This window comes from Ziziphus jujuba, chromosome 9, assembly GCF_031755915.1.
Source record: "Ziziphus jujuba cultivar Dongzao chromosome 9, ASM3175591v1".
NCBI classification, from domain to species: domain Eukaryota; kingdom Viridiplantae; phylum Streptophyta; class Magnoliopsida; order Rosales; family Rhamnaceae; genus Ziziphus; species Ziziphus jujuba.
Genome location: NC_083387.1, coordinates 2,414,949 through 2,442,747, shown reverse-complemented (window position 1 = coordinate 2,442,747; position 27,799 = coordinate 2,414,949). Strand labels below are relative to the sequence as shown.

Here is a 27,799-nt window from a genome sequence, read left to right as displayed (position 1 = left end):
TTTTTTTTTTTTGGGTCAACACACTGTAAATAAAGTTCTGACACAGTAATTAATATAATATGTGATTTGATTAATCAATAGTTCATTCTACTATCTCAGTCCTACGAAAATTCGACCTATATTTTACTTCAGGACTCTAAAGGCCAACAAAAGTTAGTAACCTTCAGGCTGGGTTTATTGTTTTAAGACTAAAAAAACCAAAAAAAAAAATGGACACATTTTTTTCTTTAATTCCAACTATCATATTACTCCATATGTCACTGTAGTTCTAAATCAATTTTATATGCCCCTTTCGAGCTGTGAGAAGTTTAGTAATGGCTTATTCTACTGCATGATCAACTTAAGAAGTACATAAGCTCAAATTAACATAATAATAATAATAAGAATTTCTCAATAGAAGAATTACAATAAAGAAGCAATAAACCAACGATGACAAATCAAACAAAGTTGGAGATATAAGTTCTACATTTAATTAATCAAGTATGAAAAGAAAAAGAAAAATCCAAACGTAGATGAATAAGGAATCAAACGAAAAACTTTCTTCATTCATAGAAGAAAACTATGGGTTTTGCCTCTGAATCCAAACCGGTGTGTAATAACAACCATAGGATTCGGGAACCGAGATTGAACTCTTCTTACAGATGCAGTCATCAAGATCAACGGTGGAGATTGGATACATCGATTTAGGTCTAAGATTAGCAATAAAAAACTTCTTCTCCATATTTTCACCATGCAAAGGCAAAAAACAAGAACCATATGGTCCAAGATATACATCAACATCACCCAAATCCTTTACCTCCTTCCAAACGGCCCTATTATCGTCCATGATCAACCTCTCAAGTTTCTCAACCTCTCCATAGGCTCCTTTCTTTGCTGCATATATTTCTCCATTGAATTCAACCAGATAAGGAACTTGAACTTTCTGAAAACCTTTGCAAGGAACAACCTTCCAACTTCCATGTTTTCCATCAAAGATTCCAACTCTCCCCCTCATATCCACGCAGTACAAACATCCCTTACTATAGGCTGCTTCGACAACGCCAGTGAAGGTGGTTTTTATGTTGTTAAAGTAGCCATGGCGGGTCCAAGCCTTTTGTCCCACGTTAAGAGTATCTATACGAAGTCTGCAAGAGTACTTGGGCATCTCCACGGCGAAAACAGAGCAATCAGGGGAGGTTGGAGGAGCAGAGAAAGCGGCGACGGCAAAAAGATGGTTCCAGAATGGGAGGTCGATTCTGTGACGAGTAATGGGGTTGAAGAAGAAGAGTGAAGAGGTTTCACGTGAGAGTATGAGTAGCCAACCGAAGTTGGAAGAAAGGCATTCGGACTGGCTTTCGAGTTCAGGAAAGTCGATGCTGTTGAACGTGTTGTCGATTGGGTCGACCAAACCATGCTTGGTTTCGCCGGAGAGTTCTCCGAGCAAGAACAGAAGAGGTGGCTGTGGCTGTGGCTCTTGAGATTGAAGAAGATCACCCATGGCTGCGTCAAAAATAAAAAAATAAACGAAACTTTGCTGGTTTGGATTCTCTAAGGTGATACTTATATGCATGTAGACAAAATCCTAAACCAAACAGCACTAGGAAATAGAAAAAGCCAAGGAAAGTCAGCTATTGGTGGGATTAATTAGAGACCGAATAGGAAAGGAGTTTCCAGTGGACAAATATCAAATTACATTCCTATCCCTCCATTTTGCAGCAAGCTGATCCATTTAAAAAATAATAAGAAAAAAAATAAAAAAGAAAAAAAAATAAAAAATTTCTTGACTGAAAAACGATAAAATCTGCAACCACACTAAAAGTTCAAGCTCGGAATCTGCTTTTCAAAATTATTTAATTACAACTAAGGTTGTGTACCATCCTCCTTGACAAAGTTACTTAGAGTCGGCATATATGCCTGGATTAATAATTTATACAAAGAGTGAAAAATACAACAATATTTGCTATATTATCAACAAAATTACCACCAGAACCGGTAGCTACACTATCTATATATCACACAACCTCAATATCCTACAGGCTACTGTAGTATATTTTTTGCTTCTAGTGCAAAATGTCTTCCTTGGGTGAATCAAGGACTGGAGGAACAAAACCCCTGCCACCGAACACGGGACGCATGCAAGCATCGTCAAACATTCGCCAGTAATAATGAACTGAGCGACTTGGCCTTGCCAAGAGCATCCGCAGACTAGTTGGACGAGGAATGTGGTTGGCACCCAAGTCAGCTTCTGAATCTTGGCCATTAGCGAGAAGCGGCACAGTTAGAGACTTCTGAGAAGTTTCAGAGGACAGCATGCTGCTTGATTGTTTAGGCTGTGGTAGCAACATCCTTATGAGAGGCTTGGTCAATAATCCACCCACCTGCAATTGTACAAAAAGCAATTAAAGATTTTAATATCCTGAGAACACTCTTCTTAAAAAAAGCAGTTATCATCTGATCTGAGTACATCTCGTCTACTTATAGAAAAATAAATACCCAGGACATCTTACAATGATTAAAATGTTATCAACTTGCTTTTCTAGAGGATAAAGGACTAGAGTTTTCAACTTCAGTATGCCCACCCGGGGACAGAAAGATTTATGCTCTACAAATTTTAGGCTTTGTGGAGAGGGGAAGAGTCAATCCCCTTAAACCACTAGTTTTCAGGGAAAATGATGGCATCAATGCTTCAAGATGACTGTTGACCACAATTTTGCAACAAACTTAAACGAGGTCTATCAAAATGCCTGGGCAACAGCTGGTCAAAGTTTTTTTTGTGTGTGTGTGTGTGTGTGTGTGTGTGTTGGTCTTGAGTTTCACAGCTCTTACCACAGTAGTGAAAAGAACAACTGTAATGGTACTGGTAATCATGACTGCATTGCCTGGTAGTTGAGTATGCCCTGACATTGTAAACTGCAAAGACATCAACACAGATAATGAATTATTAACATATAACAAGTGCCAACGCTCCATATGTTTCATTATACTTTGTCCATGATGGTTGACAATTGTAAAGAGAGAAACATAAACATGCAAAAATATACTCAATTTGGTCATTCATGAAAAACCAACAGTCAAGATTGTGCCAATCTTCTAAACGAGGAGGTTGCAATCTATTCTCTAATCTATATAAACAGCATGATCGTTTCTACATACGTACAATGGCATTCAAGACTGACTGAAAACTTTGCATCTCAGGATTCACAGCAAATGAACTGGCACTCAAATAACAGCAGTCAACCCATAAAATCCATCCCATTCTTTTACCTGTTTATAAGCAAGTGCGATGGATACAGCTCCTCGCATGAGTCCAGCCCACCATATTGTAACCTATAAAAATTTTCAATGAGCCACTCTTAGTAATGTAAGTATTTGATTGGCAAAAACTAAGCCTAACACAACAGCAAAACTATGTTACCTGCTGCTTGAACCCAATTTTCTCACTCTGAGACCTCCTTGTTAAGTTGGATACAAAGGACAGAGGGAATACAAAAGCTGCTCTTCCAACCAAAACCAGGAAAAGCAATATTGCACTGACCCCAACTGATTTTCCAGGGCTGTAAAATTAAAATAGGACTCAAAATTGAAATAAACATAATAAACACCATTTGCAACAAGCAAATTTATGATGTTCTACAATGTTATGATGCAGAAAGCTTTTATGCTAAATGATGGAAGTCAACATTCAGAAATATATCAAATAAGTACAGAGGTCATGAGACTTATTTACATGATCATACTAAAAAGTAATAACACAGCACTACCTTTTGCTTACAAAATTCCACTTCTCAATGTCCAAGGCATCCATACCAACATATAGGAAGATGAAAATCTCTGCAACAAATGAAAATGTTGCAAAAGTATGCCTGCATATATCGTAGCAGCATGGAAAACAGTGAATTAACTACTCAGACCAAACTTCACAACACACACACAAAACTCAGATAACATGAAATAAAAGAAAATTTGGTTTCACATTAAGGATGTATTGCCATTAGGCATAACTTACTTGGTTGTTACTTTTGAGCTCTCAGTCATATTATGCCAGGTATAGTGTGAATTAACAATCCCGCAAAAGAATACAGTAAGAATGCCACTCAAATCAAATAGCTGTATGACAAAATACAATTCACCAAAATTTTAATTAGAATGCAAACTTGTGCAACAATTCTTTCACAGCAATATCTTACACTAAATAAATAGGGATTCATAAATTATACAAAGAACTCACTTCTGCCACCATATAAGAAAGATAAGCCATTAAAACCATAAGCGCAACTTCACGATCAGTAGAATGCCTGAAATTTAGCATAGTTACAACACACTCAATTTGCAGTAAAAAAGACTAAGGAAAAATCAGAGAAACAAAGAGACAGTTAAGCTTTCTCGCTTATTTACTCACCAAAAAAAAAAAAGAAAAAGGGAAAAGAAAAAGAAAAAATCAAGGGTGTTTTCATGTGAATATTTAAAACATTGAGCCATATAACACAAAATGAAACTTGACATCATGCCAATCAAATACATTTTAAGTAAAACAATTAATAGCCAATAACTACCTGCCAAAGTACAACTTCTTTATGACATATGCACTAAGCAATCCAACCTGTACACATAACAGAGTAGATGTCAATAGATAATAACAATTAAATATGCATGAAGAAAGGTCTAACATTTTAGATCTTCCCTATGGATACATAGAACCTAATCTACATGTCCCCAGAACCCTTTCTCTACCTATTTTATTTATATCAAATGCCAATAAAACTATATTCAAGATGACATCTACATTTTCTAATCTCAACCCATATCACTAAGTATGAGAAGTAGAAGTAATCCAATGCAAGAGCTAAAGACAATACAGACGTGTGCCGCAGGTAAATAGTGTGCACAAATAAGGGGGAGGGAGAGAGAGAGACTCACTGCCACACCAAGGAATGTGCTTGTCAAAAATAGATATAAAAAATTTCCAACAAACTGAAACGCAATGGTTGAGCTGATGTGAGAGAGATCAAATTTCTGGATTGCATTGAAAAGTACCACAGATGTGGCATCGTTTACCACACCTTCTCCAAAGACTAGACTGTAGAGTAAAGGTGTTTCATCCTGATTAAGCACCTGGTATATCATAGAAAACTCAATAAGAAACCATTTTCCCATAATTGACTTGCATTTTTCTAGTAACAACAGAACCATGGCCTCTAAAACTATTTATACCTGCAAGGTGCAAACTGAATCTGTAGCAGAAAAGATCGCTCCCAGTGCTACAAGTAACGAAGCAAAACATGTTAAGGGCATATGACTCAAACGAATAGAGGTATCAATACATATTTCAGATCCATCACAATTTTTAAGCTCTGATTGAAGATCTAGCTTTTAACGGGCATGATCTCTATGCAACTTGCGAACTAAACAAATCTCAAGCATAGAGGGTGAATCTACAAGTGTCTATCTCAAACTATAATATTAACACCTTGCTTCACGATATGAGAGAGACATAGATACTTGTTGTAGGCAAAAGAAGGGAATGTAAATTAGGAAGATGTTCTTAAATTTAAGAGATACATTAGAACAACAATGAAGAAGTCAGCATTTCATTATGGTTGAAGCAAAAAAGAAATTCGAAATCTGAGCCACATAAATAAATTTTAATTTCCACAGGGCGGGTGGCTGAAACCCAGAAAGAAAAAAGCAACAATGATTAAGGGCATATGTAGATTGAAAAATGATAAAGTGACAGAAATTACCAAGATAGTCTTTCACTTCCAAGAAGCCAATATCCAAACTTTTGAATAACTGTAATGTACCTGGATCAAGATTCTGAAAGTTAAATCAGCAGCAAATGATAAAAAGGATTTCTTGAAAATAAAAATGAAAATCAAGCTACACATGAAGTTACCAAACAGCAACTGGTATTTAAATTACATGTATTTCTTTTTATTTTTTATTTTTATTTTTGTACTTGGAGACTCTGAACATACCAAGCCATATTATGACAAATGATATCAAGCTACCAACAGCACCAAACAAGCTGATTGTGATAAAGTTTCGGAAAAACTGCTTCTTTTTGACCTGGAAACTGGTAAAGAGAAAAAAAAATAAAATAAAATAATAATAATAAGGAACTCCATAATCAAATACAATATTCACAACTTAAATGTACGTTCATAGGATGAAAATGTTTAAACCATTGAGGAATAGATGCTGACAACATTGCCACAAAAGAATAAGCAATTGTTATAAATCAATGCCATGCTTCTAAATAAAAATAAAACGGACCAAACTTACCCAGCATTGAATATAATCGGTGGAAGAAGATAAATGAAAAAAAATTCTTCATTGAAAAGTAAAAGGCGCGAGCTTTTTCCCTCAGTGGTTAGTAGAATAATAATTCCAGAACACAGACCCTGCAATCAGCCCCCAATAGCAATTATCCACAAAATAGCCAAAAATAGCAATATACTAAATACACATCTTTCCAATGAGATATGGGTCATAGCCATTACCCAGTTCTAAATATAACAAATAAGACAGCGAAACTTACAATGACAAGGGCAGTAACTGATTCAGTCATCCATCTGTTCTTCTCCAAAAGATGACCAATCACAATGCAGGAACAAAGGAGCAACACAAATAGAGTAACAGAATTTACCGAAGCTTCATCGGGGCCCGATCTCAACCCCCCAAGAAGAGACCCCAAACTGAATCCCATGGTGCCACCTCAAATTTCAAAAATGGTCTAAAAAGCTCACCCCCTAGAAAGATTCAACATAAAAAAATGGCTCTCTTAAAGTCTTTGCGCTCAAAGAAATTCCCAGTCGAGCTAAATAAATTCAGATGCCATGTTAACCCTGCAAAAATTACAATTTAAAAATGAACTATAAACCCTTAAGAAAGCTTTATTCCAACCGTACAATTTGATAATTACTTACAGAAAGTAAAAATAAAATTGAAGCCTAATTTAAACTGAGCTTAGTTTTTTTCTTGAGCTTGAGGCTTTTTGTTTTGTTTTGGAGTTGGAAAAAAGACAAAGCAACACAAAACTTAAGGACGAAGACATCTAAAACATTTTATGTTTTTTTTTTTTTTTTTTCCTACATATTCTTGAAAACCAAACAGAAAACTGAAAGAAATTTTAAAACCAAAAAAAAAAAAAAATTGCTGACCTCCATTTCCTTTTGCATGGGGTAAACTGTGTGTGCCATACAAATCGGATGCAAATTTGAAGTGGCTAAAGAGAGAAAGAATCTTTGTTCCTTTGGTTGATGCTGGAAAGGAATAAGAATAGGAATATTGTATGTTGACACAGGTGCGGAGACGGGAAAGACCGCGAAAGGAAGGTGCAAGGGTGTTGTTTATACGGTGTAGTAGCCAACACGGGAAGCTATCTCTCATCTTCATATGTACGCCGTCCGATCCATCAACCACAAATGTTTCTGTAAGAATTAAGCAGCGAGCTAGAAAGACTATACTACCTTTTTGTGGAATCTACGCTAATATTGCCATCAGGAAAGGTCGTTGAAATTATAAGTTGGAAACTTCCAAACTTTAAATTAAAAATATTTGCACACATATATATCTGTATTTATTCTTGTTTTTTTGCTGAAAAGATATGTTTGAATTTATATCTTTATTTTTTTTAAAAAAAAGATATTTTCTAGTAGGATCATATGCTTTAAATTGTAGTTTTTCATTACATAATATCATGGTACGGGATCATTCAAAATTTATTAAAACTCAAATTTTAGCTTCCAAATCTAACGATATAAAAGTTAAGTAGTTTTCTTTTATTATCTTACCATAATTGGATGTGATATCATTTAAAAATAATTAATAACATCCTTATTTATACTTATCCATATCTATAATGTTTTTTTTTTGGGGGGGGGGGGGGGGGGAATTTTATGTTGATAAAGTAGTGAGTCACTTTTTTCTTTTCTTTTTTATTTTGATCATAATAATAACTCCATGTTCAATTTGGAAACAAACAGGAATTCCAATCATGTTTAAAAAAACAAAAATCCAATCATGTTTTCGAATCTATTCACAAACACAATTTTGTTATTAATCAAACTTCTAAACAAAACAAGTTAAAGTAAAAAAGAAACATCAACATGCAACGAGAGCAAAGGAGTTTAAATTTGATGATACCATTACTTCCAAATTATAATTGTTATGGATAAATTTGTAGTCAATTCGCCCGAGGAAATTCACAAACAAATGACCTAAAAAGATAGAAGAAACAACCTCAAGCTCAAAGTAGTTCATGATCTCAACAACCTCAACATTTTATTTTTGAACTTTATTTGTGAGATATATAATATCATGGATCGGTATGATAATATAAACATATATAGAAAAATGTTACAATTGAAAAAGTGGTTCATGACATGAAAAAATATAATTATTCTCAATCGTAAAATTAGATAAGTCATACAGATTAAATTTGATGATTGTGAAACAACTTCTTCATAATGGTAAATATGAACATATAAAATATAAAATTTTTTGATTTATTATTAAATTAATTTTTAAAAAATTAGGAGACGGCATTTAATCAATGATTTTTTAAAACCGAAAAAAAAAAAATAAATGCTTTCAATCGATGATGCCAGTCCTAAATGTGGTCCCAGGCATGCAAAACAAAAGAATTATCGATACATGTGTGAGGATGTATATTTTTAACCAAAAAAAAACAAGAGTGTATATATAAACATATATAAATTTTCTATTGGTCCAATTTAATATTTATAGAACAATTAATTTATACCCAGGTTAAGGCAGCTCCGACACGTGGAGCAATTCCTCTATCCCCAAAAAAAGAGACGTGGCAAGTGGAGAACCCGGCCCCATATAAATAAAAATTTAAGGATTTTTTTGATAAATAGCCACCTTACAATTTTATTTTAGAAAAATAGCAAATTTTTTTATTTTTTTAAAAACTAACCAATATTTTACCCGTTTGGACTAAAATACCCTTAAGGTGGTTATTTATGAAAAAAACCCAAGAGAAAAACTCTGTATCCTTGTTCTTGCTTCAAAACGAAAGCCTCCAATGGAAAGCTATAAGAAAAAGTTGACTACTTTTTGACGAATTTATCAAATTTCTTAGGAGTGAACCTTTTTGTTTTTGTTTTGGGTTAAATCTTTTATCCTTTGTAGGGGAAGAGAGCAAAGGCTTGGATCGCTCACGATCTGAGAGCAATCCTTTTTTGGCCCTTGTCTCTCCCTAACAGGGAATAAATTTGAAAAAGATATGGAGAAGGTGATGAACATTTTGAAGCCAAAGCCAAACCCACAGCAACAATTGAGAGATTGGCAGTGTAGACTCCGCCAAGAGTGCCGCAATATTGAACGTCAGATTCGAGGTTATATTTTTTTTTTCGACTAACACCCAATTCCCTTTTTTTTTTTGGGTGTTTTTTTGGCATCAAATTTTTATTTTTTATTTTTTATTTATTTTCTTTTTAGGATAATTTGATTATTAGATTCACAAATGCATAAATTTAGCTCTATGGGCTTCTGGGTATTGTTAAATTCGGGTTCTTTTGTAATGGGTTCTTTCAGATATACAAAGAGAAGAGAAAAGTGTGCAGAAAGCCATTAGAGAAGCTGCCAAGAGGAATGACATGGTCTCTGCTAAGGTACTTGCTTATGAACCTGGTTTTACACCATTTTTTTTTTTTACTGAATAATATCTATTGAATTCCAATAATTGTTCTGATCACTTTATCGAATTCCCATGCTTGCTTTCCACCTATAGTTCCATAAAAATATATCTTTTGCTTAAATTCAATTGAGCTGATGGTGGACAGTAGAATTTTTGGCTATTTTTGTTTTTGATTACTCTATAGAAATTAAATTTGTACCTAATTCATGCATGGAAGAGCTATCAACACTCGCTACAAATATGTACATTTTATAGCAAATCATGGGTTTTTGCAACTTGGTTTAAACATGGAAAATGAGGTTTTATATCTATGCTTCTACCTACATTAGAGGACGATTATCCTAGTTTCATTGGTTTTAATTTAGCTGTGCTGTGGTTTGGCCTACTGGCTGTTGTACTTAAAAAATTTTTGCTGGTTGCACCGTAGTTTTCCTCCCTCCCTTCTTTGTTATGAATTGTCTTCGTTGCGTATCTATTTTCAGGCACTTGCAAAAGAAATTGTCAGATCAAGAAAAACAGTGACCCGTCTTTATGAAAATAAGGCACAACTCAATTCAATATCAATGCACCTTAGGGAAAGTGTTGGTACGAAGTTCTTAATTATTTTATCACCGATGGAACTTCTATTTATAAATTATTATCCACTCATCTCTGATTTCTGTTATTGCTTGTCTATGAATTTAAGCAGTGTAGTTGCATCTCTGCCTGAATGGATTATGTTCAGAATTCTATTTTAATTTGATAGAAATTTGTTTTGATAACCAAGAGACTAATGATAGGATCATATCCAAGGTTAAGAATTTCTATAGCCTTAGTTTGATTTTAAAAGAAAATATTTTTGTTGTATTACTTGGATAGAGAGTGCATGATGGATGAAGTGAGTCGGTGAGTTGAACAACAACTTAGATTCCTCATGCAAAGAATAATCTTTTAAGACAATCTCGAGACTAGTCACATGTTCCTGTACAAAGATGACAGTCTTCATTTTGAAAATATAAGATTAACTTTCCTTTATAATCTAATCCATTCCATAGAATTACCATATTTCCGACATAGACATGAGATAGATGGTTGAGAAGATAAGATGGTTAATTTTATCACATGTTGAATTTTCATAACAAATGAACTGGGGAATTGAATCAGACAGTACTGACTATGATATTTTTATGTTGACCCATTATGAAAATTTGTTCTTTTACTTTCAAGTCTAGGCTATTGCAATGTAGGGTGCAAAAGGAACCAGTGTAATGATGTTTCTTGCATTAAGGATAAATTATCTTTATAACAGTGGTTAGTAATCTATTTTATGAACTGCTGGTAATGCTTATTGTCTGCTTGTTTTACCTCTTTTAAATTTCCTTTCTTTTAAAAAAAAAATTGGTGAATCTGCAGCTATTGCCCGTACTGTGGGGCATTTATCTAAAAGTGCAGATGTTATGAAGCTTGTCAATAATCTCATGAAAGCTCCAGAGGTGGCTACTACAATGCAAGAGTTCAACAAAGAAATGACCAAGGTATGCCTGTTGCTAACTTTTACTTTATAGAGTGTAAAAATATACCTTTTTCGGTGGATAAAGTGTAGTTTTTCAGGTTATAACTGCCTTTTGTTGAGCATTTTTTTTAGCAGTGTTTTCTTTGATTAAAAAAGAATTAGCTAAGATTAATATCCAACTGAAGTTTTTACTTTCAATTTCCTATTCTTAGGTTTATTCAGCCTCTCATTTTTGTGTTCTCATATTCTATTAATCCAATTGAGTTGTCCGCTGAAGAAACTGATTTTGTAGGCAGGGGTGATTGAGGAGATTGTAAATGATGCTGTTGACTCAGCACTAGACTCTGAGGATATGGAAGAGGAGATAGAAGAAGAGGTTGATAAGGTTTTGACTGCCATTGCTGGTGAGACTGCCGCAGAGCTTCCTGAAGCTATCAGGAAGGAGATAATAAAACAACCTTCTCAGACATCAGAAAATGGACAGGAGGTATGTTGACCTGACTGTCGTGTAATATGAAAAGCTTTTACTTTCTGGCATTGAAGAAGCGTAACATGTTTAATTTTATATTTATATAGGAGGAAGCAATACCCGAGGGTGTTGATGATGAGGAAGAATTGGAAGAAATAAGAGCTCGACTGGCCAAAGTACGGTCATAAGTCAGAGATCAAGCCTACCATAACATTATGGGAGAAGTTGGGCAGTGCATTTGCATGTGGCCTCTTGAACAGATTGAGATTGCGGCGCCTCTGGCCTAATTATCACTAACAAAGAGAACTTCGAGGAAGCACCCACTGTATATTAGAAAGCAATGTTTTTGTGAAGTTGTGAGTTAGATGGTTATTTGTGTAACATTGAAGTGCGGAATGTATCTTTTGTCTATACCCGATTTATAATTACCATGGTGGAAATTTGTGTTGCTCTTGAAGCATTGTAACTTTCATAATCTCATCAACATCAATAAAAAAACGAATTTCATGAAACTGCTCATGAGAATTTTAGATTTTGTGAATGAAATGAACGGCCCTAATCTTTGTGTACTTTGACCTTGCTTGTTAAGGGCAGATCATCCCTATTTGTATGCAGAAAATCTAACAATGTGTACTTGGATATTGATAATAGAGCTTTGGCATTAAGGATTGGGCTGGATTAAACCAGAAACTCCTGATCAGTTCTATATCCCAAATGAGCCCGGAGAGCCGATGCATATGCTTTAAACATCTTATTCACAATCTTGGAATATTATCACAGGGATTCATGGATTGTTGCCATCATTTTCATATGCTTTACAGGTGTTTGATCCATTAGGATCTAACTGGATTTGAGATCTAACTCCATTTAATTATTTGAAAGATCCCATACAGAGGGCTTTACAGAGCGATTAAGATATGATACTATGAGCTTGCAAACAACAATGCTCACATGACAATGACTTTCTTGGAAATAATGCTTCCTCAAAGGAAACCTTACAACTAGAAGGTTAAAAGGCATACTAGGCCAATTGTGGACTGCAATAGATTACCTTCTATCAAGTATCAAGCATTAGTTTAAGAGTTGTTTATTATACAGTAATAAGAATATTTCTTTACACAACCAAATATTTATTCAATTTTCATTAACAATTTTAAATTGTCTGAAGTTATATTTCCGTATAACTTAACTTGCTTGTTCGAAGTCATATTTCTGAATAAGTTAAGGATGCTTGCCTACAGACTGTTGAACATGCTATTTTTAGTATTTTGCATCCGAATACATCTAAAACATTTAGTCGTATAGTACTGAGTGTATTTGAAACGAAAAATTATAATGGTGGCTTATAATGTTCATTTAACAAAGATAACAATGTGGTATTGATGTAAGGATAAGTAATTGACCTTATAGGAAATGTGCCATGTTTATTTATTAGAATTCCGTTATGCACAAACGCCTTAAGAGCTCAATTGCAAATTTTAAAAAATTTTCCGCTTGTCGGAAATATTTCCTATAGGCGGAAAAATTTTCCTACTGGAGGAAAAATGGAGGAAAAACGTTCCTCCAGTCGGAAATCCCATATGAAGAAAAATTGAAGCCTCTTGATAAATTTCCACCAGGTGGAAAAATTTTCCTCCAAGCGGAAATAGTTTTCCTCCTGTTGGAAAACATTTCCTCCAAGCGGAAATCGTTGAATAATTTTTACTCCTATTAGAAACTAATTTCCTCCACTTGGAAAATCAATTTCTAATAGATTATATAAGTTAATAGTAGGGTAAAAAAATTGGGAGTGGAGACAAATATTATATAAGATGAAGATGGAATTAACAAAAAATGTAGTGACATTTAAAATCAATAACCATTTTAAATAAAAAAAAATTGATATATGTTTGTTTTTATTTTCAAAATCATTTGGACATTTCATAAAATGATATGTAAACTAAATATTGAAAATCAATTCCAGAAAGCCTCTTTTCATTTAGGATTAAATTCAAAAAAAAAAAAAAATATGAAATAATTATCAAAACATATTAAACCATAACACTAAATTAAAACTTTCTAATTCGAAGCATAAGACAATGGATTCGTACATCTTTGCCTATAATGTCCAACACCACCGCATCGGCTACATCTACGTCCAATAACATCTTCACCTTCGGATGGTATGCGTTGCATCCTCGGTCTACCGGCTCGTCTACGTGTCCATCTTGGTGGAAGAATAATGCGACTTGCCACGTCATCCGGGACATGCCACTGTTTTTCATCTAACAAAGGATAAATGGACTCAGCATAAGCTGCACGATATGCATCCGCGGTGTAGTAATGAGAACACATGCCATAAGGAGCAATTTTTCGGTCTCTGCAAGCGGCAATATAATGATCACAAGGATATTGATCAAGATCGAAGACTTTGCATGAGCATGTTTTTGATTGGAGATTAACTGTACCCCTCAAACTCTCACCTTCCACAAGAAATTCATGCATATTAATGGCTTTCACACGTAGTCTGATGGATTCCAAATTTCGTAGTTTGAGTTGCTCTTCCATATGGTCAGTCACAGGCTTTGTCAATTTTGCACCTGCAGTACGTCGCTCATAAAACCACCTTTGCAGTAAATCCCGTATGTGCTCTATTAATGCTACTATTGGCATCTCTCTAGCATCTAGCAGAATGCCATTCAAGCTTTCTGCAATATTGGTGGTCATGATAGTGTACCTTCTACATGGACAAAGAGAACGTGCCCACCTTGTAGGGTCACATGATCGAATGTACTGGGCAGCCCTACTGTTTTTTGCCTCAATTTGCCCCATATAAAACTCAAAATCTTCAACCAAATATGCACTAGCTGCGAGCATGAAACATTGTATTATTAATTCATCTTTTGTATGTCTATTTGCTTTAATATTTCTGCTTATATGGTACGTGCACAATGCATGGTATGCATTGGGAAAAACTTTGCGTAATGCCCTTTCAATAGCGGGGTGTCTATCACTCACAAACACCAAATCTAGAAAATCTCCGATGGCATCCTTCAGGTTTTGGAAAAACCATGTATATGCTTGCTCGTTCTCTCCATCTCCAATGCCGAAAGCCAAAGGATATATTTGCTTATTGCCATCCATGCCCGATGCAACATACATGTACCCTTTGTATTTCCCTTTCAATGTAGTTGCATCAACAGCCAATACGGGTCTTATGTGGGATTTAAATCCCCTAATGCTTGCTCCAATCGCCATAAAGAAATATACAAAATTGTTATTATCGTCTGTTATGATACGTGTAACAGTCCTAGGGTTCTTCGACACTAACTCATAACAGTAGGCAGGTAACTTAGCAAAATTCTCCTCTGGAGATCCCTTAACACTGTTAAGTGCATACTCTTTACCTCTCCATGCTTTCTTGTAGCTTATATTCACCCCATATTTCTGCAAAAAATCATATTGAATTTCTTTGGGTTTGTAAACACGTGCAATACCTTCATATTTAGATTTGATACATTGCCCGATAACCCGGCTACTGGCTTGCTTGTGTTCTCGATGCACGATATCTAACGAGCAACTGTGTACATTATCAAAAATTCTCACAACAAATATTTCTCCATTTTTAAATGTGGTTGCACGTAGTCGCCATTTACAAGTATTTTCCAAGCATACAACCTCATACTGTTGTGTAGTTGACCGTGTCACCTTGAACTCCTTATTTTCTCGCATGCAATAGATACTCAGTTTATTCTGTAGGTCACGTTTGTTGCGAAATAATTGTCCAACTACTATGCTCTCACAGCCAGTGAACTTTGACGAAAATATGGCCATAGAACCACTTCTGTTGCTCGATGATATGTGGTCACTTGTAGCACGATGAACCCTAACATCATCAACTCCTTCATTGTTCATTTCAGAATGCATATCATTATCATTGTCCGGCAACTCATGATCAAAATCTACATCATTATGACCAACATCATCCCCTGCTACATTGTAATTCTCATCATGATCAATATGATGCAACTGCTCATACTCCTCGTCGTTAGGAAACCGTTTAGCATAGTCACCTCCAACATCAACTCCTTCGTGAATGTTAAATGATGTCCAGGCCCCACGAACATCAACTTGATCTCTAAACTGAGTTTCTTGAACCATAATTTCCTAAGATGTAGCTAGAATTGGTTCAGTACCGGAAGCTTGTGGTAGACGACCGCCAATTGGAGGACAAGAAAAAGAATGAAGATTACTCCCACTATCCGAAGCAAATGCTGTTTGATGAACATTTCTACATACATGTTCAACTTTTGAAATCACCTCAACATACAATGGAGGCCGTATCATTGTCATCCCTCCATTCCTCACTTCTTGAAGAAAGCATTTCACATCCCTATCACATCGTTCATATATCCATTTTAGCTTTAGCAAATATTCATTTCGATCTATCTCAATAGAATTGAAAATCTCATCCTCTAATTCTGATTTTGTGCATCTCTTGCCGATGGAAACCATTACATTTTTACCATTTCGATATTCCCAATCACCACTATCATTTTGTACCAATGTTCCATTGTATAAAACCGCAATTACAATGTCATCATCTTCCATTTTACTACAAAATTAAATGAATAACGTTAAACTAAATCAATAAATATATAAAATTTTGAATAATATTAAACAAACATATTAACTGTATTAAAAAAGTTGATTCTGTTTTTTTTTTTTTGGGCCAAATATAGCTTTTTCCTACTAGCGGAAAATTGGTGGAAAACTGGCGGAAAAATGGCGGAAAACTGGCAGAAAAATGGCGGAAAAACTAGCGGAAAACTGGCGGAAATTTGCGAAAACTGACAAACTGGAGGAAATTGGCGGAAATTCATCTTTTTCGCCAAATTTCCTCCGTTTTTACTGTTTTTCACGATTTTTCAGTTTTACACAAAATTTCTCCCATTTTCAAACCATATGCCACCTAAGTATCTTTAAAATCACATATAACATCTCATAAATCAATTTCTTGCATACCCATATCAAATAAAAAGCTTAAAAAATCCTAAACTAATAAAACTTACAAGAAAAAAGAGAAAGAGAAAAAACAAAAAAAACACATATTTCCTTACTTTCATCTAATAAGAAAAAAGATAAAATTTTTACCTGATTTTAGTTTGAGATATGAGAAAATACAAAAAAATGAGAGTGAGAGGCGATGAAATGCAAAGAATTTAGAGAAACCCCATGAATAGTTTTGTAGAAACCCCATCCCCACGAACGGCTGTGTAGAGGAAGAAAGGAAAGGGTGTAAAAAAAACCTTTTGTGTAATTTTCAATTTTATCAAAGATATTTTTGTCCTAAGGTGGTTAGTTTTTAAAAAAAAAAAAAAATTTGCTATTTTTCTAAAATGGAGTTGTAAAATGGCTATTTATGGGAAAAACCCAAAAATTTAAAGCCAAGCCCATATTTACCAAACCCTCCCACCCACCTTTCGAGAAAACGACACGTCGTGGTTGAAGCGACGTAGATTAACCTTAACGTGTTTAGGCTGTTAGGTCAGTAATCTTATCATTAACAAACGGAATTTACCCAACGGGGCTAAAATACCCAAAACCCGGAACCGAACCCGTAATCAAACACGAAGAGAAAAACCATTGGATAAGGCCGTATTGGTAACAGAACCCCATCACTGCCCTGCCTCACTTGTTTTCTCGGAGACCTTTTCTTTTAAGCAGTGACGGAACACACAGATCACGGCAAAAGTACCATAAAAAAAATCCTGTACTCCGTACCCTTTGTGCTGCATTATTGGGCAGCCGTTGAAAATGGGTACCAGCTCCTTACCGGGAATGCGTCTCCTGTTGGCGTTTTTTTTATGTAATTTCTGAGGTTTGTTTGTTTCACAATCTCCGTTTGAGTTTGTGAGCTGTCGGAATTTAATATTTTTTTTTTGTTTCTCTTTTACCGCTTGTTCAGTTCCTTTATGTTGTTTTTGCAACGATTTTAAGAGAGATCTATGTAAAATAACGGATAATTTGCTTCTATTTGGCAGCTTTGTTAGTTGATCTATGATGGGTACTTTTCAGTTATTACATATATTGTTTTTTTTTTTTTTTTTTTTTTAACAGAAAAAAAATACTCATATTTCTGTTGGGTTTGGTGTTTATAGATCTTAAATTGCTGCATCAATGGGTAAACCGTATTCTAATACATTTTGGGCTGAATCGTGGGTGGCTATCACATTTGTGGGAGAAGAATTCTGGTGTTGATTGGTCATTTTGATTAGAAAGTATAGAGCTTTAGCTTTCTAGGACCATGGGTTTTGATTCATGAAGCTTAGTAGCTTCTGTTGTGGATAAAGTGCTATGAGTAATGTGATTAATGTGGGGACAATTGGGTGGATTGATGTTATTTGGTTGCATTCGATCTGGTATGTGAGGTGTTAGAGTGGTAATTTCCAAAGTGGAAAAGATGTCTTTCAAAAGTATTATTCAAGATATGAAAGGTGAGCTGGGAAGCATTTCTAGAAAAGGATTCGATGTTAAGTTCAGTTATGGGATGAGATCGAGATCACACCGGGTTGTTCAGGATAGCTCAGTTAGGATTGATGCTTTGAAGCAGAGTTGCTGGGCTAACATGCCACCGGAGCTTTTGAGGGATGTGCTAATGAGGATAGAAGCAACTGAAGATACATGGCCTCCTAGGAAAAATGTGGTTGCTTGTGCTGGTGTTTGCAGAAGCTGGAGAGAGATCATGAAAGAAATTGTGAAATCCCCTGAATTTTCTGGCAAGCTGACATTTCCAATATCCTTGAAGCAGGTCTGGAAACTGGAAAGTTCAGCTTTAGTATTCTTTTATGATTTTTTGTCTTTTACTTAATTCTAATTCAGTTGTGTTTCATTTTCTTAGTTTGTTCGCCTTTCTTTAATCAGCTTCTTATTATATGTCAGAGTGATATAGTATTATATAATTTTAACACGATGGAATATTCTTGAATTTATTTGAAGAGAGAGGAAAATTATTATTCTTAGCTAGAAAGTATTTCTTGGAACGAGTACGTCAAGTCAGCATTTTATAATTTGTCTCGTGTCCGATTTACACATCGATTTACACAGGGCACATGACACCAAAATATTTAATGCTCTCTAGCAACTTAACTAATTTGTTACCATCTCTTTAGAAAACACTGGTGGTCCTTCTTCCTCATACATATTTCCACGGGAATCTGAATGCAGTACTGGTTATCTTCTGATTATGGACAATGACAACAACAACCTCTTTCTCAACATCGGTTCTTAACAGTTTTTTCTTTTTCTTTTTTTTGACTTCTTCCGCTGCAATCGTTTCTCCGTATGTTGAATGTATCTTTGAGTTCTTTTGGAAATGATTCCTCCTCTAGGTAGTGATTTCTCTAAAACAAAATCACTAAAAATCACTTTTAGATTGTTTTTGCAAAACACCAAAAGAAGTTATTTGATTCTCTCTGCAACACTTTTTGAGCTTTAGGAATCACTCCCAAATGCACCCTTTTTATGGGACGTCAAACTTTTGGTGGTGATTTATGTGTAGGAAGTTTATTTAGTAACCAGTAGAGCATGTGAAGAAGAGAGACTTAAAAATTTGGTATTACTCTTGCCACTAGTTCTTCCAAATTCTGGGTCCACCAATGGTTAAAGGATATGGGATTCGCTGGCAGTTCTGTAAATTATTGGGTTTGCCTAAAAGTCATAATGGTAGAGAGAAACATGTATAAATCCTGATTTGGCAACCATAAATTGCCTTGTGACACCAACTATTTTATGATGACACTGATAGGTGTTTCATGAAATACTTTCTCCTGTATCATAATTTATATTAGATTTGGTGAAATTGTTAGTTTCTAAAACCCCTGATCATTAATTTTTGTATCAGAATTTAAGGAAAAGTGATAGCTGGTCCTGTATAATATGATTGTTCATAATGAGAAACATTTTTTCAGGTTTTGATAAATACGGGATAAGAGAGTACTAAGTATTGAGTAATGTGCAAATATTGTTTGTTCTGCACAATTTTTTTTTTTTTTTTTTCATTCTAAATTGGTTTTCTAATGGCATTTTAATTTTGTTGTTTCTCTTGAGTCTTTGGCTTTTGTTAGAAACACTGCATATAATGCATATTCTAAAAAAGATAGGCTCCAGTTCCCTCTTTATATCTTGTTTGTGGTTGATTTGAGTTCATTCAATCATGGGAAGGTAAAAATTTACGAATCTCAATTATTTGCCTTTTTCAACTCTGAATATTTTAAATTCTTTGGTTATTTATTTAATGCAGCCTGGTTCAAGGGACTCTGTCCTTCAGTGTTATATAAAGCGCAATCGTAGTAACCAAACTTATTATCTTTACCTTGGCTTGAATCAAGGTGAGTAACTGAGTATTAGCATGCTATGCATATCTAGGTTTATTTTGTTTAGGTTTCTGAAATTCGTAGTTGTTGGTTGCTGAAAACTTTACTGCTTACAACATGGGATATGCGAGATATTTTTGGATTTGATTAGAATGTTGCCTCAGTTGATAATTACTTTTTCTTATGCATACCTGCATTTTCTGTATTTAAGCTCTCCTTTCTGAGCTAGTGAGCTGTAGACTTAAATATTCTGCTTTTGCCTGAATTGTTTGGCAGTTTCTACTGATGATGGAAAATTCCTCCTTGCTGCAAGGAAGTGTAGACGTCCTACTTGCACAGACTACATCATCTCTTTAAATTCTGAGGATGTTTCAAAAGGAAGCAGTACCTATGTTGGAAAATTGAGGTAATATTTATCAGACAGTACACCTTCTTGAACATTCTGATGTGTAAATTCATCATTTCATTTTCATTTTTGGCAGATCAAACTTTCTTGGGACCAAATTCACAGTCTATGATGCTCAGCCTCCAAATGCTGGAGCGAGAGTCACTAAATGTCGTTCTACCAGGCTAGTAAATATGAAGCAAGTCTCCCCCAGATTTCCTGCTGGCAACTACCCTGTTTCCCATATAGCATATGAGTTGAATGTCTTGGGCTCTAGGTATAACAAATGTTACTTGGACTTCCTGACTTAATAGAATATAAGAATAGTTCCTGACTTAATAGAATATAAGAATAAATTAGATAAGTCTTCATAAACTTTTAGAACTGATCGTGAATTTTTACCCTTTGAAGGGTGGTGTTTGGTTTTTATTTATTTATTTATTTATTTTTTAAATAAATTATAAAATCAAATTTGAGTAAAACAATTGGTGGTTTTGACATATGAAGCAGGGGTCCTAGGAGAATGCAGTGCGTCATGGATGCAATCCCTGCTCGTGCTATTGAGCCAGGAGGTGTGGCACCAACACAGACTGAATTTATACACGGCAGCTTGGATAGTTTTCCATCCATTCCCTTTTTCAGATCAAAATCAACCCATTTGGAGAGTTTCCCATCTGCACTAGGTGAAGGATTGCTTGTCCTAAGGAACAAAGCCCCAAGATGGCATGAGCAACTGCAATGCTGGTGTTTAAATTTCAATGGACGGGTGACAGTTGCTTCGGTAAAGAATTTTCAGCTGGTTGCTTCTCCAGAGAATGGGGTTGCTGGGCAGGAGCATGAGAATGTCATTCTCCAGTTTGGGAAAGTAGGAAAGGATGTATTTACCATGGATTACCAGTATCCCATCTCTGCATTTCAGGCATTTGCCATATGCCTCAGCAGCTTTGACACCAAAATCGCTTGTGAATGACTGCCAATCATGTTGTAGCCCCCCTACTTAGTTTGTATTTATGTCAAGTTCTTCTTCAAGGAATGCTTTTTCCTCACAATCTAGTGTTGGAAAGCTGCTTTCTTTCTTCCTTTTTTTTTTTTTTTTTTTTTTTCATTGCCTTGCCTTGATAGCATTCTGAAGTTGTGTCCCTCTTCTAAAGGCCCGCATCAAAATTGACTTTGCCATTTCTATATATATTTTTTAATTATTATTAAATAACTAAATCGGAAAAAAAAAAAAAAACTTTCTTTGTATTTTTCTAATGTGTTGTAGAAAGAAGTTTATTTACGATTTTCCCGTGACGCACAGTAAATTAAGTTGAACACATTTTATTTGAAAATTACTGGAAGCATTGAAATTTCCAAACGCTCAATCTTACTCAATTTATTAAAAAAACACTCTGTCCCAAAAGCCCTGATTAATTAAATAAAAACGAAACACACATAACTATAAAGTGAACTGGTTATAACATTTATTATAACGCACAAACAAAAGAAAACCACAAGAAAAACAAAAGAAAACTACAAGAAAAGAAAGTGGATGGAGAACAATATAGGGATAGGTTTCACTATCGTTCACTTGAATCGGTTCACGAGGCCATCTAAACAGGTTTTTCGTTATCTTGGTGCTATGTAAATTCAAGCTAGGCGTAATCATAATTATTCAACCCCACATGAACTGGATCGATTGTACTACTAAGATGTCTGGTTGAAAAAGTGCGAAAGAAGTATTTACCATGTTGAAGATTTTACTAATATCCCATCTCTGCACTTAAGGCATTTGCTACTTCCTGAGCAGCTTTGATACCAATATATATATCTGTTAACGACTGCCACGCATGTCGTGAGCATTATGAAAAGCAATCTATTAAGCATAAGGTAAAACTAATCATCCTCATATACATCCAAATTTTAACAAGTCTAATCCTCTTTAAAAAAAAAAAAAAAAAAAATTTGGTCATTAGGATTTCGAAAATTTATGAGTTTGTTTACTATACTAATTTAATTCATCTATTTCGAGGATTTCGCTGCTGTTTTTTAATAGTATACGGCTAGAAGGGTAAGGAAGTTGTTGACAAAATAATAACTCAAAGGATATGCAATTTGGGCACTAACAAGAGTTCCAACCGTCACATTGAATCATAAAATAACAAAAACATATTTCGTTTTTAATCTCACTCCTACATAAATTACAGAAAGGAAAATGAAATATAAAAATACACTAAAAATGGCCAAATACTAAAAGAAACATCATCTTATAACTAATAAAATTTTTGATATTGATGGTACTATTATATTCATATGCTAAATTATAACTACATCTAGCTTAGAACATATGTGCGCTTTTAGTAGCCCCGCCAACTGCAAAAGAAACTCAACCAATCAACTCCACCACCTTACGATACTGATGTAATTTGTGAATGCTCAACACCCGCCTTCACTTTCTCAGTAATATCTTCACGCATCCACTACCACAACAAAATCATAAACCAAATAAATATCCAATCAAACAGTACATCATAAAATATATAATTCTATAAATTGAGTGAAAATATATATCATACCATAAAAGTCAATATCTTCCAACTTCTGATTATATTGACTCTTGTATAGCTGCCACACGCAAAAAAGATAGTTCCATCAACAATTTTCTCATACAACAGATAATTAATTAAACAAGGAAATTATTATTAGTATTTACTTTTCATATGCAAAACAGAAGATTTTATCATCTTACAAGGTTATTAGTAACAAGTTCAACGGCAAACATTATTACCAATAAAAGTTCAATGGCAACATGTATTATTTCTTGGCAAGATTTCAACAAAGATCGTCTACTCATGGATACTATACAAGTTTTTAACACACATATGCAATTGAAATAATATAGATAATATCCCGCAATCCAAATTACATAAATTGTAGTGTAATATACAATCTCCAAATTATTAACATCACCATCCAAAAACTAAAGGTTGAAATTTAGAAAGAATTAATTAATCCTGAGGTCAGGGAGCTGGTAGGCCAAAAAAGATAAGGAAATTTCACATTTTTCATAATACAATTACAAATAAAGAAGGCTAGGGCTTCACTGACCTTGATTGACAAATTATGCAAGAAAGGAACTGCCTGCAGGAGACGACACGACCAACAGAATGGTACTTCATATTCAGGAATAAGATAAATTTCCAAATGCTCAACCTTACTTAATTCAGGAATACGCACTATCTTCCAAAGGCCCTAATTAATCAAATTAAAACAAAACACACATAACTATAACTAAATCGAAATGATTATAATATATGGTGAACCAAAAAAAAAAAGGAAAACGACTTATATATATAATAAGAAAAGTGGATAGAAAACAATGCAGTAGCAGCATACCAATCAGCAAATTCAATGCTTCCATGACCGCTTCTACTTTAGGCCAATCCATTGGCACAAATGCAGTTAGCGAGCTTGGAGGTGTCTCACATCCATAGGGAGGGAACCCAGTTAAGGACGAGCTATGATTAGTTGTTTTATCTAAAGAATGGTCTACTTCCTTCATCTTGGCTGCTTTCATTGCCACTATTATTAACCATTTAATCCAATCGTCTATTTAGTTATGAAGTGCATGTAGCACAACAATTTTTTCAGAAAAATATTAGACAATTTTCTTCAGGCAAAAACTAATTGTTATGAGACAAATGAACTATGAAATTCTTAAAACGGTTTGCTAAAACCTGCAAATAACACATGCAAACGATCACTCTGGTGTATGTATGTGTGTGTGTCTCACCCTTTCTATTTGTTTTGGGATCTGTTTTATTTTTATTATTTTCGGGATGGTTTATATAGAAAATGTGATCAAATTTAGCCCCAATTTGATTTATATAGCTAGTTGTGGTTGGAGCCACCATGCAACCAATTTTTGCCAAATTAGACCTTCAGCAATGTGACCTGTCCCCTTTTAACCTTATTACAATGCCTTAATTGTATAAACTTTTGGTTTTTTATTATTTATTTTTTTATATTATGAACTTGACAAAAAATTAAAATCTGGCATTTATGAGATTTATGTCATATTCCATATAAATCTGTATTAATGAATAGTTTAGTTCTTTTACATGTGGAAGTTTCATTATAGTATTAAAATATTCAACCACATTTAAATTATCTATCTATTTATTAATAATTAGCATAAATCCTCGTGCAATACACGGTATGTGCAATCATAATATATGATTTTAAAAATAATTAATTATATTTAAATCTAATGATAATATGTGAAAAAAAATTTATTATTATTTTTATATATAATAATAATAATAATAACAATAATAATAATAATAATAATCAGAAAAATGTTATATGTTATATTATATGAATTTTTTTTTTAACATAATAACAAACATGCATTATTACTCAAAAGATTGAGGAGACATCAAAGGACAAAGGGGTTTATTAGGCATTAATGAAATTTCATTTTATTAAGCTATTATATTGTAATATATAACAACTAAAATAAAACTTTTTTTTTATTTCAATTCAAATAAAAATTAAAATATTATTATTTAAACACAATAGACTTTTTTTAAAAAAACACAAAACGTAATAATGGGAAAAAAAAAACAATATTGTCTAGGATAAATGCTTAATCTTTCAAAGTTACTTCTTGTTCAATAAAGTTCTCGCAATGTCCAAAAATTTCAGTATTGCTAGAACGATCATACTGTTCTTTCTTATATGTTTTTGACCTGAATAATCTCTTACGTCTTCTTTTTTCTTTATATTTTTGTCTTTCACCATCTTGAAAAAGTTGATACATAAAGATGAATTAATAATCAATGAGGAATTTTTGTCAGAAATATTTTCTTCTTTTTGATCAGTTTCACAGTATATCTTAATTCAATATCATCAACTTCAACCAAAAAATTATAGCATGGTTCACATTCATGCTCATGATTAAGATGGTTATAATTAAGATCCATTAAAAAAAAATTAAATTAAATAATAAAAACAAAAAACTTTAATAACTAAAACATAAATATGAGAGAATAAAAAGTAATAAAATATTGAACAATAAAATTTAAATAACTTAACAGTATCACTTGTTAATTTATAACCAAATGTATTTGATTTATTTGATAAATAAAATAAAATAATTTATTTTGAATATAAATCTTATTTTTTTTGTGTTTAACAATTATTATTTATGATATTATATTTTTTATGTCTAAATAAAGAGATATATTTGTTAATTTTCATATAATCTCGTTTATATATATAAAACTATTTAAAATAGATATGATTAAGAAAACTATACACACACAAGTACAATTTATGTCATATATAATATTATAATAATAATAATAATATATTTTATTCTTTCACATATGCAAATCTATTATATATAAAAATAGAAAACAGATATAATATTATAAAATTTAATATTATATATAATATTATAATATTATAATGATAAATATATGTTTATTTATTTTTATTTATAAAGATATAAATTTATAACTATACTTATAATATTATAATAATAAATATATAATTAAATATATCTATTTATTATTATTGTATAATAATAGATTTTATATATATATTTTTGTACAATTATAAAAAGTAAAAAATTGCATATTCTTTCAATCAATTATATAATATCATAATAATAAAAACATATATTTTTTAAAACAAATAATAAATGTAAAAAAATCTCATGCTTTTAAATTGCTACTCTTTTTTATATTGATTAATATTTTGATAGGATCTTAAATAATAAAAAAAAAAGGGAGATGATTTTTTTTATTTTTTTTATTGATCATTTTGGAAGAAATTTGAAAGAATATTATGATAATATGTGCCATTAACTATTTTATTTTTACATATTTTTTCATTCAATTATATAATATTATAATAATAAAAATAAATATTTTTGAATATAACAAATAAATGTAAAAAATTTCATACTTTTAAATAGCTGCTCGATTGGTATTCATTAATATTTTTTGATATGATCACAAATAAAAAAAAAAATTATTGATGATTTTGGAAAAAAATTTGGAATGATAATATGATGACACTTAGTGCATAATCTTCTACTTTTATATATTATATAGATGTTATGGAAGTGAAGATGTTTACCAAATTATGTTTTGTTATTTTATTGACTCGCCCTTAGTAAATTATGTTTTCTTTAATGATCCATTGATTAGAATCTCTTGTTCCAAGATCAAAAGAAAAAAGTTAAAAAAAAAATCAATTTATTTATTTGCAATTAAGAAAAGATTAATGTCGATAATGATTAAGACTGCTAATGGGCATGTGTGCCATAGAAGATCGAAGGATTACATTGTCATTATATAAGTTTTTTACATTTTTTAAGTAATAATTAAATAATTTTTTCAATCAATAAAAAATGAAAGTTGGTAGTGTTATCCATGTCTGGCGAAGGATATTATTTAACGCCAAAGCAACAAAATGCCAAGCAATATATATAGGGTCACATCTTGCCAAACTCTCCTAATCTATTGCTTTTGTCCTCTCCATTCTCTCCTTTTCTTTCTTCTTCTTCTTCATCCTCTTTTATCCTCTATTCAGAAACATGGTTCGAAAATTTGATCGTCTCATTGATAGATATGTCAAATACAACATGTAGTATAAGGATCAAGGATACAATGCAGTCCAATTCTTAGAAATGGCAAAATATGATCCTGAATTGATGAGGGAGATTTGAAGGGTAGTTCAAAGGCTAGACAATGAGGAGCTCAGAGTTTGTTACGAGAAATAGTCTTAAATTTACCATTTTTATGTATATTATTCCGGTTTGATTATGTTAAGAATAGAGTTTTATGATATTGATTTGCCCTTGAATTTGTCAAGATGTATATGTTGAAATAAAAATATTAATTTGCCCCTAGATTCGGACTCAAACGAATGTATATGTTGAATTTATATATGTTTTTAGAGATTTAAACAAGGGTTCTTAAACAAATAGGATTTTATGATATTGATTTGTCCCTAGATTTTGTTAAGAACTCAAAATGTTATATATGATTCTACTGTGATATCAATAACATATTCTCGTTTTGTTTTTGAATGTTTATTTATTCATTTCTAAATGATTCTCCCAAGTATAACACCATCAATGCTTATGTGTTACGTGGATGAAAAAACTTACTAATAGTTGAAGAAGAATCCAAAGGATGGGAGGAAACAATCAGTTGCTAATTGATTCACATTTTAAGATATGGATTCTCAAGAGAATAAATTTTGGCTTGGTGATATCAGACTTCAATGAAAACTGAAGGATGGAGTGAGAGGCCTACCGCAACTGGACAAGGTTAAACCTTCCCCGTAAAGTGGCTCCTCCAAAAGGACTGCCAAGAGGAGTATGAGGACCTCCTCCTGGATGACCTGTTGTTAACAATGACCCTGTCACTGTCAACAACTCTGTTGATGATGACCCTAATGA

At 33.1% G+C, this 27,799-nt stretch overlaps 4 protein-coding genes across 8 annotated transcripts; 2 read left to right on the top strand and 2 right to left on the bottom strand.

Annotated features, from left to right (window-relative positions):
* Nucleotides 1–559: 559 nt before the first annotated feature.
* Nucleotides 560–1,477, bottom strand: LOC107426028 (F-box protein At1g49360). The gene has a single exon (XM_016036115.3). It carries the CDS (start codon nucleotides 1,475–1,477, stop codon nucleotides 560–562), a length of 918 nt encoding a protein of 305 aa, XP_015891601.3.
* Nucleotides 1,478–1,792: 315 nt separating this feature from the next.
* On the bottom strand, nucleotides 1,793–7,469 carry LOC107426063 (sodium/hydrogen exchanger 2). Of its 2 annotated transcripts, none has more exons than XM_016036154.4 (15): nucleotides 7,140–7,469; nucleotides 6,518–6,824; nucleotides 6,262–6,380; nucleotides 5,955–6,052; nucleotides 5,721–5,780; nucleotides 5,191–5,237; nucleotides 4,897–5,091; nucleotides 4,533–4,579; nucleotides 4,208–4,274; nucleotides 3,986–4,086; nucleotides 3,741–3,842; nucleotides 3,395–3,533; nucleotides 3,244–3,306; nucleotides 2,806–2,889; nucleotides 1,793–2,357 (listed from the first exon to the last, which is right to left on the bottom strand). In XM_016036154.4, the coding sequence occupies exons 2-15, from the start codon at nucleotides 6,683–6,685 to the stop codon at nucleotides 2,040–2,042; spliced, it is 1,608 nt and encodes a 535-aa protein (XP_015891640.2). In that variant the 5' UTR covers nucleotides 6,686–6,824; nucleotides 7,140–7,469; the 3' UTR covers nucleotides 1,793–2,039. The 2 variants fall into 2 exon arrangements, with proteins under 2 accessions (XP_015891640.2, XP_015891641.2); XM_016036155.4 differs by lacking the exon at nucleotides 7,140–7,469 and adding an exon at nucleotides 6,906–7,046.
* A 1,643-nt stretch (nucleotides 7,470–9,112) lies between these two features.
* On the top strand, nucleotides 9,113–12,136 carry LOC107414236 (vacuolar protein sorting-associated protein 24 homolog 1). Its single transcript, XM_048462137.2, has 6 exons — nucleotides 9,113–9,341; nucleotides 9,541–9,617; nucleotides 10,126–10,228; nucleotides 11,036–11,157; nucleotides 11,428–11,622; nucleotides 11,712–12,136. Exons 1-6 carry the CDS (start codon nucleotides 9,230–9,232, stop codon nucleotides 11,790–11,792), a joined length of 690 nt encoding a protein of 229 aa, XP_048318094.2. The 5' UTR covers nucleotides 9,113–9,229; the 3' UTR covers nucleotides 11,793–12,136.
* A 5,107-nt stretch (nucleotides 12,137–17,243) lies between these two features.
* LOC107426080 (tubby-like F-box protein 3) lies at nucleotides 17,244–21,419 on the top strand. Of its 4 annotated transcripts, XM_025077416.3 has the most exons (7): nucleotides 17,244–17,464; nucleotides 17,628–17,650; nucleotides 17,745–18,394; nucleotides 19,886–19,973; nucleotides 20,235–20,364; nucleotides 20,441–20,620; nucleotides 20,851–21,419. In XM_025077416.3, exons 3-7 carry the CDS (start codon nucleotides 18,047–18,049, stop codon nucleotides 21,311–21,313), a joined length of 1,209 nt encoding a protein of 402 aa, XP_024933184.1. In that variant the 5' UTR covers nucleotides 17,244–17,464; nucleotides 17,628–17,650; nucleotides 17,745–18,046; the 3' UTR covers nucleotides 21,314–21,419. The 4 variants fall into 4 exon arrangements, with proteins under 4 accessions (XP_024933184.1, XP_015891667.1, XP_015891665.1 ...); XM_016036181.4 differs by lacking the exon at nucleotides 17,628–17,650 and having other exon boundaries at nucleotides 20,854–21,419; XM_016036179.4 differs by lacking the exon at nucleotides 17,628–17,650.
* The last annotated feature ends 6,380 nt before the right edge of the window (nucleotides 21,420–27,799 follow it).